The sequence below is a fragment of the Varanus komodoensis genome, unplaced genomic scaffold (genome assembly GCF_004798865.1).
Source record: "Varanus komodoensis strain SLA01 unplaced genomic scaffold, ASM479886v1 scaffold22, whole genome shotgun sequence".
Taxonomy (NCBI): Eukaryota; Metazoa; Chordata; class Lepidosauria; order Squamata; family Varanidae; genus Varanus; species Varanus komodoensis.
Genome location: NW_025335606.1, coordinates 4,815,189 through 4,829,677, shown reverse-complemented (window position 1 = coordinate 4,829,677; position 14,489 = coordinate 4,815,189). Strand labels below are relative to the sequence as shown.

The 14,489-nt window shown below is 44.7% G+C and overlaps 1 protein-coding gene across 1 annotated transcript in view; it reads right to left on the bottom strand.

Moving 5' to 3' along the window:
* Positions 1 to 348: 348 nt before the first annotated feature.
* SETBP1 (SET binding protein 1) overlaps positions 349 to 14,489 on the bottom strand; it is a 278,530-nt gene continuing 264,389 nt past the window's right edge. Inside the window, exons 4-5 of the mRNA XM_044431478.1 lie at positions 10,951 to 11,121; positions 349 to 7,988 (exon numbers count right to left, since the gene is read on the bottom strand). Coding sequence (XP_044287413.1) covers positions 7,447 to 7,988; positions 10,951 to 11,121 — 713 coding nt within the window. The 3' untranslated portion in view covers positions 349 to 7,446. The remainder of the gene's footprint in view (positions 7,989 to 10,950; positions 11,122 to 14,489) is intronic.

Genomic DNA, 14,489 nt, shown 5'->3' with positions numbered 1-14,489 from the left:
TGCCTCCTCTCCCAAAAGCTCTGCGTCCGCAGGGCGAAGTGAGAAGGCGGCAAATCAATAATCACGCTGAAAAATAACAGAGGAGGAGAGTGGCTTGCGGACATGCTGGAGAACCATCTGCCACTTTGCCATGCCCTTGCAGAAGATGGCTTACTCTACCTTAAAAAAAAGCTTTCATTTTAAGGGCCATAAAAAAGAATACAAAGAAAAGAAAAAGGAACTACATGCCAGATTTATCCATGACCACAAAAGAGAACTGGTGAGAGTGTGTATTTGTATCCCCAGAGCTATTAAACTCCTCAGTGATGTGAACCAGATGGAAAATAAGACAAAAGAATTCACAACTCATGGTAGACTGATTTGAATTCCTTTAATTTCACACAATGAATAACATATGAATAGGATTAACTTTTTTTTTCTTTTTTCTGGTTTTTTTAATAGTTAAGTGCTCTATACTGTGCTAACCTGATTTGGTAGCGAAAAGACTGGAGCTTCCTTTTAGAAAAAAATGTTTAAAAACCAACATCTAAAATCATGAAAAAGCATGACATTTTAGCATGCCAGATGTACCTAACCCTCGAATAACAGCAAGTCCGTATCCATTTTTTTAATGTACAAAAATGCTTCATGAATAAAAACTGTTACAAAAAGAACATTTCAAACAAATGTACAAGTTTTTTTTGTCTTGCCTCTATATTCAATAAAATACAAATACATTTTTGCTCTAAAATATGTTTACATACAATCAAAGTAGAACATGCAAATTACACATTAAAAAAGGCTTTTAAAAACCACTTATGAATAGAAACTAAAAAGTAGCCAGCACGAATTAGAGAACAATCTTGTGCCCCGTTCATTTTTGTAGGATTTTTTTTAAATTTTTGAAATACATTATATACATATTTAACACTTTGTGTGCATTTAGTATTATTATTTAAGAAACAGCAATTTAAAAAAAAATAAACCGATCAACATGGGCTGGTACCATTTCTTTCCCAAGTTGACAAAATCAGCATCACCTTTCCTTTCTTCCTCTCTCTCTCTCTCTTTCTCTCCATCTGAAAGGGGCAGGAGGGAGGCTTCTAAGTGGCATCTTCTTCGTTATTAAATAGACAGGCATTTCATGGAAACCTCGAATCTGTTTCCTCAGGAGAAATGTATTTCTGATGAACAAACCCAATCCTAAGACTTGCTGTGCTAGCGACTGAACCGCTTGAATGAAGGAAACGCAGAGGTGACACCCGCGTCAAGCAAAGCTTAGGACAGTGCTCAGAGGATGGGCAAATATATATGATTTTTAGGACTGGGATGTCAATCAGTCCTGGTTGCATGTCCATGCTGTGGACGGGTGACACGTCTAAGCTGAATATTACTCTCTCTCTGTTAGAACGAGGCCTCATTCTGGGAAAAGGTTGCACTGGGAACGGAAGGAAGCATGTCCTTACCACAATACAGAGCTCTGAAAAATATACGGTATATTGGCTCTGTTGAAATTTATTCGGGAAACAAAAAGCAGGTAGTGGGTGGACTTTAGGGTGACATGGCCAACAACAGAAATCGCATACAGGAGTGGGACTGCTCTTGGACCAACATTGCATCTTGTGTCCTATCACTGATGCCGACGCTTGAATGGTTCAACATTTTGGTTTGCACAGCCAACTAGCCTTTTCACTGAGACTGATTTCTGTAAGGACCGACTCTTTCCTCTTCTATCCCAAAAGAAATACCAGAAGCATTTTGAAATGACTGTATAATTTGTTAAGCATTAACACTGGTACATTAATGCATTCTAGGAGCATGATTGCCCTGATCCAGTGAGGGCTTTCTGCACACTGAACATCACCATGGACATCTGAAGTGTTTATTCCCATTAACATTTTCATCTGTGTGCCTTTAAAAGGACTTTACTCTAGATGCAGAAATGGCACAGGGCCAGATACCTGCACATCATCTTAGGTATGTTTTAAACATGCTTGGTAGTGAGGAATGAATTTGGGGAATTTAAACATTGCCTGAATTGGATCATCAAGGAGATGGAATTGATTTTTTAAAAAAATCCGTCTTATTCAAAGATGGTGTAGCACCGTGCAGCCTTGAATCTCAATATTAAAAATCCTTAATCTGCACGCAGCACATTCTTTCTTATGTGTCTTCTGCCTGTGACTTTTATGTGGCACTGACAAAGTACACAAAGTGCAGTCAAGCTGCCACTGAGCCGCCTTGCCTTGCTCTTGTACGGACTGTCCTTCCTAAGTTTGCCATCTGAGCCAAAATCTGAATTCGCTGGTCATTAGCCAAACGTAGACGTCAGCACCCCCTTGCTCTCCTTGGATGTCTGCTGGCAGGTTTTGGGGGAAAAGGTTGCCCCGGAATGCCTTCTGGGGTGGGGGGTGGGGTTGCTGTGGAATTTGGGAGCTACGGCTCAAAGCCCAGCTGCATATCTGATGGAAACCGGTCATGGCTTCCTCTCTTGCTTTAAAACATAAATAAGACATTGAATATGGTGAAGCTTTTGCAGCTCAGGTCTTACATGGCAAGTGTAGACCGAAATAACCTAAGGATGTTGCTAACATGATTTGCCAGTGCAAATCAGCTCGAAGGTTTCATCAGACCCTTTCAGTCCCATCGCATGCAAGGGACTCAGAAGTCAGCCCCACTGGGTTCAGTGGGACTTACCCCCAGGTAGGGCTACCCAGAATTTCAGCTTCCGTATTCTTTGAGGTGCTAACTCCCATTTTAGGGAAGGAAGGTCTTGGATCGCTTCCTGGTGGAAGAATGGCGCGTGGAAAACATGGCGGAACAGCTTTGCCTGCCCTGCAGTGGCCACGGCTGCCTCCTTTTCACCCAGCATGAAGTGGCATCCGGCTTTGCATCTCTGTAAAACACCTGCTTGCAGTTCTGAGTGTGAATGCAAAATATTTTACGGATATATTTTGAGAAAAGATATATCCAGTGGCTGACAGTGATAAAATGTCCATCCTCTGCAACATCATAGCAAGCCTTTGCTGACAAGCACCAAAACCATCCAAACCGTGCGCTGGCCCTGTGACAGCTGCTCATGGGCACGAGTGTTGCCAACATGTGCCAAAGTGATGGGAGTTAAGTTGTCCACTACAGTGATGCTGAAAGGACCAAATCTGACTTAAAAAGTTTTGGTGTTGGTGGTGAGAATCAGAAGACAATATTCACCTGTATCTCAAATTCTTCTCTGTATTAAATCTTTCAGGGGTGCCAAGAGGTTCCTATTTTGAGAATTACTATTTGCATTCAGAGATATCGGTGCCTTTCAGTGTTAGGATCAAGGAATCACTCAGAAGATATCCAATGGATTGAGACCAGTCTCTGCCTATAAAACAGACAGGTGTAGCTGTCAAGTCAAATGGTGGCTCCACCTAGCAAGGGTTTGATAAATCTACTGGGTTTATCACAGCAGGACACACACCTTGAGAGGAGGACTCCTTAACTGTCTATTCTGGTCTGGACCACACCATCAACCAACTGTGCTATACATGGCGTTCTCTGAAATTAGAAACCCAGAAACACAGGTATGGTCTCATCCTTGTTAGAACTGAATGCAAGACTTTGTGATAAAGCCTGTGAGAGCTGGATAGAAAAAGGGGCTTTGCAATCTTGGGTGGACATGAGACCTAGAGTGCAGAGCAGCAGAAAGTATGGGCTTGACTCATGTGGTTTCTGTTTTCATGTGATGCTAGATCACACTAAAGGGGCTCCCATACCATAGCTTCTGTATAGCCTCAAGTTCCTCATTCTGCTCATCACCCTGCCTAATCTTGGAAGCTAAGCAGGGTCAGGCCTGGTTGAAATCTGGAGGGGTGACTTAAAGTGGTGAACTATCCAGAGAGCATTGGCCACAGGTGGTAAAGAAATGTAATTAATAATAATACCATAAAGTTTGGGGTGGGTCTCAGAAACCTGTCAGTGGATTGGAGTCTGCCAGTGCAACTCGACAAATGAGGGTTCTAAGCACCCCACATTCATTTGATGGAACAGACTTGAGAAGAGAAGACAAGACTGGGTGGGGGATATGTTAGCGCTTTTCAGAAAAGAGCTGGGAACTGTTCTCTACTAGGCAAGGCTGTAGGACACAAGGTATATTTTGGCTGAACATCCAGAAAAATTCCCTGGTGTTCACAGCAGTCAGACAATGGAACCAGCTACTTCGGGAGGATGGTGGGATCTAAAGCACTGACTGAAGACCCATCTGCCAGGGATGTTTTAAACAAGATTCTGAGACTTAAACTGGGGCTGCACTCAATAGCTTACATGGATCCTTCAAACTCTGCGATCCTATGCAGATGCATGTCATGGAATCCTGTTTCTGGTATACTTACGGCATTCAAAATGAGCACAGAGGAAGGCCACACCTGGAAGCTCTGCTATATTCTAGGCCACATAACACACCAACCCTGGTATAAGCAGCTGCAGCGAGTAGCTGCGTCATCTGAACACAGCAGAATTTCCGAGGAGCACTTGACATATATTTTCAAGAACATGGCTTGTTTATGGGTTGTTCTTGCCTATGATGGCTTCTTGTGCTGTCCAAACCCAGCAGGGCCATTTTATTGTGGGTTGTGGGGAATGGCTACAGAGCCACGTGACAAGGGCCGCAACTGCCTCTACCGCCCACTTTCGTGATCTTGCCCGTCATGGCCCTTCTATCAATGACAAAATGGCAGGAAAAACTAACACTCATTTCTCAGCCTTGATAACTTGATTTTTGAGGCCAAAATTGAAGGTGATATTAATGCAAAAATGTAATAGTAAGAGAAAACAGAGGGGGCATTTGCGCATCTAAGAAACTTGACTGTTACTGCAGCTGCTTAAATTCCCCCTCCAATTTCCTTCCCAGCCTTTCAATGTGTGCATTGTTCAGAGTTTGGCTGGATGCACCACGGAACCACGGGGTGAGGGTGTAGTGTCGCCCCTTTTGGGAGCGGTCACTCCAGCCTTAAACGTTGAGAAGGTTGTAATCCTGCACTTTTTGGGTGCACTTTTCATTCTACTCCCTCCGCCCCTTTTGTAGCTATGTTTGACTGACGGCTGGGCACTCAGATGGGTCAGCAGTGCTCAAAATAGCTGGAAAGTAAATAGAGAGTCGTCTTCTTTTTGACAGCAGAAACTGACAATGAAATTGACTGGGCAAGACTACACAGAGCGGATTAGCCCTTACATGTGCACTGAGAAAATTGACGACAAATTTTTAAAAATCAGGTGCAAAAAAGGGTCTTCAAATAAGCATTTTTTAAAGCTCAAAATAAACTCCCCCAAAATAGGAGGGAATGAAAAGCGGTAGCAACTGGACCACTAAGGGGGAGACAAGACAGGCTGTGCTGGGAAGGGCTGCTGGGAAGGAGAATAAAACCTGCTGACTCTGAAGAAGCTGAGTTGGGTTGTCCATCCACTGGAGAGAGGCTTAGCGTGACACGCAAGCCAGTCAACTGTTTGTGGAACGTTGCGTCACACATGTGTGAAGAGTTTCATCTTCCCATACTGGCGATGAGACTGACTACATGTAACACAAAAACAGGCTTAAACCTAAGTTGCAAAAAAGTCACAGGAAAGCTGCAAATAGCAGAGGCAAGGAAAAGCTTTAAAAAAGCTTCTGCATCTTATTTCAAATATTGCTAACATATGTATTTTTTTCTGAATTCAGACTACAATTATCTTGATTATCACTGAACCACTGTTTCTCCGCATGACCACAAAATGGTCACAGCTATGCCAGGTTAAGATCTTTCTACCACAATAAGATTGATAAGGGAAAGGAAAGGACTGTTTTAAATTTCAGCAACTTATTTTTTAAAGAAAGTATCATTGCTGCAACGATATAATACTTTCTCGAAAAATGTTTGCATTTTATCGGAATAGTTTTGCTTTTTCACTTTGAAAGCAAAATTATGATGATAATTTCTAGATTTGACTACGCTAAGTTGCCTCAGAACTTTAAAAAATCTTGGTGGATAAAAGTACACTTGAATCTGAACTGACAATTTAAAGAGATGATTTGTCACGCACATCCTCCATGCAGACTGATTTTTCCCTCCTTTTTAATAATTACATTATGTACAAAAGAAAAAAAACCAAAATTATTTTTCAGTTTATTAAGGCAACCACATCTTGGAAAAAAAGCCATGTCCAATGCGGTATTAATACAACATTATTAATACCCTTTGAACATCTAGATTATTATAATTTTAGATAAGAACACTTATTCCTCTTTCATGTTAATTTAGGAAATGCCTTTCATGAAATGACATATTTCTTCTGCTCCTTTTACTTTCAGCATGGTTTCTATTTCAACCAACTGCTACTGTTTTCCATATAAAAAACCAAGTCATGGCATTGCTCCACTGCTTGGACACACACAAAAAACTGTCCCTAAGTTTTCCACTGACTTGCCTTGGACAGCAAATATTTTGTAGGCTTGCATCCTGTCTGATTCACTTCTTCCCTGTATTTCCTCTGATCTTTGCTGATATGTTTCAAATAATCTTCTGTTCCCCAAATAGACTAGGCTATTGGGAACCCTTGCTTCTATCATCAATGGGAACACCCAGTTACTTCATGGGAAAACCTTTAAAAGAAAAGCTGGGCTTTGTTGTCCTGTGAAATACTAAGCTATTTTGCTATACTTACTTTTTGCATCGGACAAAATATTGACAAGGGTGGTGGCGGACGGGGGACTGTCAGATTTGGAGTTAGCGATTCAGGTCACTTGGGATCCATGTTGCCCCAAAGTTTCAAACCAAATAAATCCGAACTTGATAAATAGTATTTTCAAAACAAATAAAACCAAGAGCACAGTTGGGGAATTTGTGTTATTTTTGAAGTGGAAGTCCAAGGATTGTCAACTGTGTTCTTGGAAGAGGCCCACGTTCCTTAATGTCTGCCTGGCCAGGAGGAATCTGGTAAGTGCAATTTTTCCTTTCCTGCAACAGCGGCAACTGGAAAAGTAGCTGCTGGTGAATTTCTCCTGGCCACGTATCTCTTGCAAAGGAGCAGGGGCCCCCGTTAAGAAAGCTGCTGACTTGCCTAGGAGGGATACGGTTAATCCTGCCATGGGTGATGCTCAAGAGACTTGGTGTGAACCCCTTTCCTTTCTGAGACACAAGAAAAATGCTGGCTTTTGTTCAGAGAAGCTCTGCAAAAGAGATGCCTTCACTCGGCCTTACGATCTGCCTCTGCATCCCCTCCACCACACTTAACCCAAGGGCTATTGCCAATGATTTGTCACTGTTGTAATTATCATCATCATCATTACTGGTCATTCCTGTCTGAATTCTTAATGGCTGATGTGCTACTGACTACACAGCAAGTCTGATGCTGTACAAGGTATGGAGCAGACCTGCCCAACGGAGCGCTCCGGTCCATCGGCCCCAGAGCGCGACCCATCCAGCGGGGCCCTCTCGTCGGCCAGGCGTGCTCCTAGGGAAGGGATTCGCTTTCACTCCCTCGAGTCTTCCGGTGCCTTTTCACCTTCACGTCATCCTCCTCTTCCTCAGGATGCTGCTGCGATTTGTTTTTCCTTTTCCCGACCCTCACTGTCCGTAAAGGAGGCGGCGGCGGAGCGGGTGGCTCGGAGGTCTCTCGGGCCATATGGATAACAGCCTCAATGGTGGCAGCAATTGTATCTTGACTTGATGCTTGTTCCAACATTACAGGATTCAGAGTGAATCTTTGACCTCGTTTGCAAGGCAGGTCAACACATTTTTCCAAAACTGGCATTTGGTCTCTGGAGTCTTCATCAAAAGAGAGGGGCTGCTTCCGGGGACGCCCTCGCTTCTTCTTGACAAAGTTATTGCCCGTCTTTGATTGTCTCTGCAGCCGCTTGGCTTTCAGGATTTTGTTCACGTGATCCAAGTTCTTCTTTGTGGAGAGAATCTTGGTGTAGTTGCACATTTTGCGCACCTCACACTGGATTGCTTCGATTTCACAGCGCTTGAATCGTTTTTTGAGCGGTGAGCTGGCTGCAATGGGGAGGAAACAATCATGATTGAGTTCACAATCAACTGGAATTGTCACACTGGCCCGCAAAAGAGCTGTTGAGATACGATTAACGCCCGCTAATAAAAAGATTTGCTGGGGTTGCAGATTAGGAATAATGGTGAGAAGATGGGGCACTGCACAGAAAATAGATAACTGAAGCTATTTCAGAATTATTTGTTATAAGGGCAGGCAGTCATAGAAAAATGGACATTTATGTTGTATGCGTATAAACTTGCTGTTGCTATGACCTTAGTATACTGGCCAAATTAATTAAATAAAATCAGTAAGACTGTAGCAATGAGATCCTGTTCCCATTTCTTAATAGCCTTCAGCATAATCTTCTTAAGCAGTAGGAACTTTTGCAGCACCGAGTACCTTGCTTTCTTTTTACAGCTGTTTTGTTTAAATATGATTTTAAGAGTTCTACTTATTAATATTTAACTGTATTTAAATACTATCTGTTGTATAAAGAAGGGTCCCTTTTTTCTGCCCCCAGATTTAAAAAGTAACAAAGAGAGGAATCCTGGGATCCCTGGAAAAATTATATAGGTACCATATGTTGGTGCGGACTCCCTGCCCTTCCAAGGGTGTATTCGCTATAACCCGGTGCTGGAAGTGGGAGAGTTTGGAGTGGGGATTGTGGCCTTGGAAGAGGGGCAGAGATGAGGGGAAGGAGGTGGGATGGTGGATGAGGAAAGCTTCTTCCCACCTGTCCAGAACCACAGCAAGGTAAGCAAGCTAGAAATGCCTGTAAGGTGTAATTCACACCTCTGTTGTTACACCTTCCTTGTCTGCACAGAAAGGGGTGGGGAGGAAGGCTCTGGAAGGGGGACAGGTTCTGGCCTTGCAGCCTCTGACTGGATGGAACTCTAAGTTGTACCTATTGCTGTTTGCCAGATGCTGTTTTCTTGCGGGACCTATTTTGTTTCTCCCTACAATTCCTCCTCCTGACTGGAGCCGGGCACTAAATGGCGGCCGGAGTAGCGTTGCTGCCCATTCTTCAGGGATTCTCCATATGACTAACGCCTCCTCAGCCGCTCCAGTGAGCGTTGCTATTACAGATGTGGAATACGGAGGCTGAGAGAGGGGGAACTGGCACCAGCCATGGCAGAATTGTACTGCGACTGATTTACCTCCTGGCTCTGCTCACAGCTGGAGATCACGTACAAGCTACCCAGAGGTCTACCAGCGCGATAGTTTGCCCACTCCCGGCCTGGAGGAACGTGAAGATGGGTACAGGGATTTCAGTATTACTGGGTGGCTGAGAATCAGTGTTTCAGAGGCGCTGCTCCGCACGTGCCACCCCTCCCCCACGTTTGGGAGGCCCTTAGAGTGGAATTCCGTGAGGTTGTGGGAATCGGCCCCCAGAGCCCCCCCCCCCGCAAATATGCATGAAATACCCTTTCTAGTCATGCTTTTCAGTCATGCACAGGTGGGGGCGGAGAGACCCAAGCCGCTGTTTAAGCTAACTGTCCAAATAGTATGAGAAAGGAGGTAAGGGAGACAAAAGACAATGGAACCTCCGGTCGTTTTTAGCTCCTGAGGGACCGCACAGCGGAAGAGCCACTGTGCCCTTCAGCCGTGAAAATCACCCGGAAAAGGGAAAGATCCAATGCGGCGCAAAATTCCCCTTCTTTGGTGGGCCTATTTGCCTCCTGCTTTTGTGTCGAGGGTTTTTTCAGTGACAAGGGGCCGTCGGGCAAACTCTACTGGTTTTATGGGTGTGTCAGTAGCTTTCTCTGGATCGTCCTTTTCATTGCCCTTTTTACTAGTCCCCTCCGTTTTAGACTATACCTCTTCTGACGTCAAATGTGCCTGCGCTGAACTTCCCTGGCGATTTGACTCATCCACAGAAATTACATGGCTAACACCATGGCTGCTACTTTGAACTGGTTCTGTGACCTTAACGTTTCTTAGAAGATTATGGGTATGTGTTCCAATGGACGCATTCCAATGGAGCCAAGCTCAGGGAAGGCTCAATTTCGATGCCAGGAAGTACTTCCTGACAGTTCGGACCCCTTGAGTATGGAATGGGCTTCCCCGGGAGGTGGTTGAGGCCCCATCGGTGCGGGTGTTCAAGGATAGGCTGGACATGCACATGGTGGGCATGTCGTGAGCAGAGCTGGCTGGAGCTAGGGGTCAGACTAGATGGCCCGGGAGGCCCCTTCTGACTCGCTCTGTTTCTATGTACCACTTAGGATTAAGTCTTGGGTGCCTTCCTCCCTGTTTCGTCTGTCCAACAGTTCCAGGACAATTGCTAGGCTATCTAGAAATGTGACTTCTTGGTCCTGCACTGAAAATGCACTTGAGTCAGCCTATATGAGGGTAACTGCAATCACCCATTTATTGTCTGCCACCTGCAAGGGAGGGTCTAGGGAAGAGGGACTTCTAGTGGTGGCCCCCAGTGCTGGAATGAACTCCCCACACAAGCGTGCCTGGCACCCACACTGCCATCTTTTTGGTGCCAGAGTCAGACTGCGCTCTTCCAGGTGTTCTCTGGCAACCACTGGGACGTGCCAATTGTTTTAATGAGATTGGTCTTCACTGAAATTGTTTGAAGGGGCTGAAACTTGGCATATTGGCATTTTGTGCTGTATTTTATCGCATCTGCAAGATTGCATATTGGACCGCACAGATGGATTGCAGAGAGCCACTCAGGGAGCTCCCGCTATTGGATAGTAATGACTGTGGTCCAGCTGAATATTCATGACCTTGGAATTTAATACCCACTTGTGTTTGGACCAAGTTTTTGTCCCTGAGCTCGCTGCATGGGGACAGGGAAGGGCTGCATGTATGGACTGCACTAGGGGATTCCGTGTATCCTGAATCTTGGCTCTATTCTTGCGGAGGTGGGGGAGAATGGGAAACAAAGCACCCCTGGCAGGCACGGAATGAGCGATGCTTCCGGCAATTCTGCAAAGCATTTAATGGCCGATCAGTTACCTGCTTCCGACACGGCTGCTGTTGAAGGTAAGAGGGAGAATCCTGGGGCTGAGGACATGGCAATGCCATCAAGAGTGGCTGGTTTCTGACGGGTCGTCACGGATGACGCTGATCCCTCATGTTTATTGTGAAGGGAGGTCTGGTCTGATTTTAGGTGGGAATTGGTAATTCCTGGAAAAAAAAATAATGGTAATGACTGGGTGAATGGGACTGCTCAGAAATGCCCAATAAACGCCCTGCTGTGTTTCAAAGGAAAACTAGGCACCCCAGCTTTTCCCACTTGTAAATGTGTTTCTAATAATGCAGGTTTGATACCAGTGAAGATTATGAATTCTTTTATTGGGTTTCAGTCATTTTGCCTCAGGACATAACATAAACATTGATTCCCAGCCAACACATTATTGCCTCACAAATCTATTTTTAAAACAATATAAAGAAAGATTGTAATCACATCTCTATTTGGTGTTTTTTTCTACGTGCCTCCATGCACTTTGCTATATATCCCAGGGATGAAACCAGATGGGAATATCGTCAGGGTCCAACCATTTATCCCAAGACAAGGTCCTCCACACATTCCCGGCCCAATGGACAGGTTCCCAGTAAGCCCGTGACTCCGCTGATTCCCCCTTCACGCAATGCTTCCTTGCACAGGCTCTGCACTTTATTTCCTCCAGTTTTTCCTACTGTTTTCCTCTGGTGCCAACATTTTGTATCCCACACTTTCTGCAAGGCAGTTGGGGTGGTGGACCTTGGAGATATTCTATGCGATCCTAACAACAGTTGTGAAGTTGGGCCGAGATACTGTGCCTGGCTCATGGGTACCCAGAGTTGCTTCCTGCCTGAACAGGAATTTGTGAGCAGGTTTTTCTGGCACTACACTTTATCCCCTAACCCCACGGATTCTCTTTCTTTTTCAACTGAAGAACACAAATTGGCAACATCCCACATTCTACAGCAGCTTAAATGAAAGTAAAAAGTGATCTTTCAAAACATTGTGCTTCCCACTGGTGGCCAGCTTACAGGTTCTGGATGTCAAGGAGAGTTAACACAGAAGCTAACTGAGTAGTTTCAAGTCAGACCACAGTGCAGGACCTGGAAAGGCAAGTCAAGAACCTTAACATTCACGTGCAGATCAATCAAAGTGAGGGAGATAAAACCACGGGCAGCACTCAGCATCCCTTAACCATGTGTGTGCTAAGCTTTAAAACTGGACAAACCCCCCACCCCCTCTATCCACTGCTTATATAATTTGGGCAGACTCCCAATGAAATGGGATCTTGGTGCTTCTTATCTAGCTGAACTTGGCTGGCTACTAGGCAAAGCTTACTGAAAGGTATTTGAGAAACTTCCCCTCCCTGCAGAAAGATTCAGGTATGCACCTCTAGGTCACAGCACAGATAGCATCTTCTTTTTAGTTCTCTTTGACGCTTTCCTGCAGGTTTGGCGGTGTTGAAATCTAAAATGGGTGCCATCTGCACATTAGCAGTTGGGGTTAAAGTCTGGGCGAGGTTGCATGAACCAGCGAGCGGGAGATGGCCAAAGCATTACAGTAAGTATTTAAAAATGGGCCCCTGTATCAAAGACGGATGTTAAGTATAGGTCTTGGACATAGAAAGATTAAGACCAGTACGTAGACTCATTTTTAAGTACAGTTATGCAATACTTTAAAACTCGTTACATTAGAACTTGACTATCTTCCAACATGCTTCCAACCCAATGGCTAAAAAATGGGCTGCTGGGTTCTCCCCTAGCTTCTGTGAAATTGCTCCAACTACTCGTGCAAGCTTGGAGCTGAGAACTCTGCACCTGTGATGCCATTTGCACAAACTGGGCCCAACCCGTTAAATTCTAATTATCGTGGTTCTTGGAACAACTCACATGCGGAGTATGAAACATCCTGGGCTTATGACTGAAGCACACCCTCCCTCCACCTTGGCTTCCCTGGATTTCCCGAGAGTTAATTTCAGATTTGTGCAAAACTGGGGGCATTGCTCCAGAATTCTGCAGATTTACCGAGCGGAGAGCTGAATTTTGCATAGACCTTCAGGCTTAAAAACCAACCAACCAACCAACCAACCAACCAACCAACCAACCAACCAACCACAGATTGTACCCTATGTTAAAGATGAAGTCTCTGTGTCTGATAAAGTCAACACCCCTGTGGGGATAGCAGAATGGAATCTGTGGCACTGAACTGAGAAAATCCTTCACATTTTCACTTCCCTATTGGATTCCTCACACATTCCCACTTGGAAGTATTCTCCTATATGGTTGCATTATGTTTTCTTCTGCAGAATTTGAAAGCCCAGATTGTGAGCCTTGAGATGGGTCCTTTTCCTTCACAAACTTCAGATAACAAAGCTGAGTGTGCAGACAGTGACCAACTGCAAAAATGTGCAACAGGTCAGAGTTGTGCCAATAGTTCAAAGATGGGAAAAATAGTGTGTGTACATCTGCTTGTGTGTATGGGTGTGTATATGCACGTGCATGATAGAAAGAAAGAGCTTGTACATCCAGAATATCACAACACTAACCACCTCCTGGTACCAACATCTGTTGATAATTAAGCTGAAGATCCTGTATAAAAAGCTCTATGAAAACCAGCAGCTGCAACCTCTTGACCTTTATTGATAAAAAACACACACCCAGCCCCCAGTTTCCATCCCTCCCTCTTTAACCCGGGCCTCTGCGAAACCGCGCTTCACCGGATCAAGAGGCAGCCATCCATTTTTCAAAGGTAATCCCTCGCAAGCCACTTATCCTCTGAAAATCTCTGCCTGCACACCGTGTATGCATTAGGGACCCTTGATTTATGGATCCCCGATTCCTGGATGCTGAGGCCTACATCCTGTTGCCGTGGTTACTTGGATCTTGGTTCAAGGTTAAACTACTCTCCACTCAAAAACAGTGGCAGGTCCAAGCTAGCAGCCAGATTTTATTGACTTGCCTAGGCTGCTTCAAAGGTCAAAGACCAAAGTGCTGCTTACTGCCTTTGGGGGCAGTCAATACTTTCAATATTTTTATTTGGCTTCCTCTGAAGAAGTTGGGCCGTGCAGATGTGCTCCGTTGCCACCTAGCTGAGCTTAGCAAGGTCACACGGATTGTGGAGAAACAGCGTTCTCCTGGGGAGCTGCTACAAATTTGACAAACGACTTCAAAGAATGCTTCGTCCACCCTTCAGCTCATCATTAGCTCTCCACAGGGCCACTGGAGTCCGCGCCTCGAGAGTTCACTTTTGTTTCTAATTTATCTCAGCCCCGTTTGGAAATGAAGGAAACCCATGCCTTCCTCGGTGCTCAGCTCCAGATGGTGGTATGCTAGGGACGTATTTAAGAAGTAACCAGATGAAATGAGAGAAAGAAAGCCTGGCAAATATTAATACGCCAACCATTAGGTAGGATGTGTGGAACCAGTAAACTCCTGTTTGAACTTCATAGCTTTTGGCACATTTCCAACCATACCACTAATAGTTGGCCAAGTTGTTGTTGCTTTGGCTTCTGTGACAGTGCTTGAAATACTCGCGCAGATGAGAGGTGTAT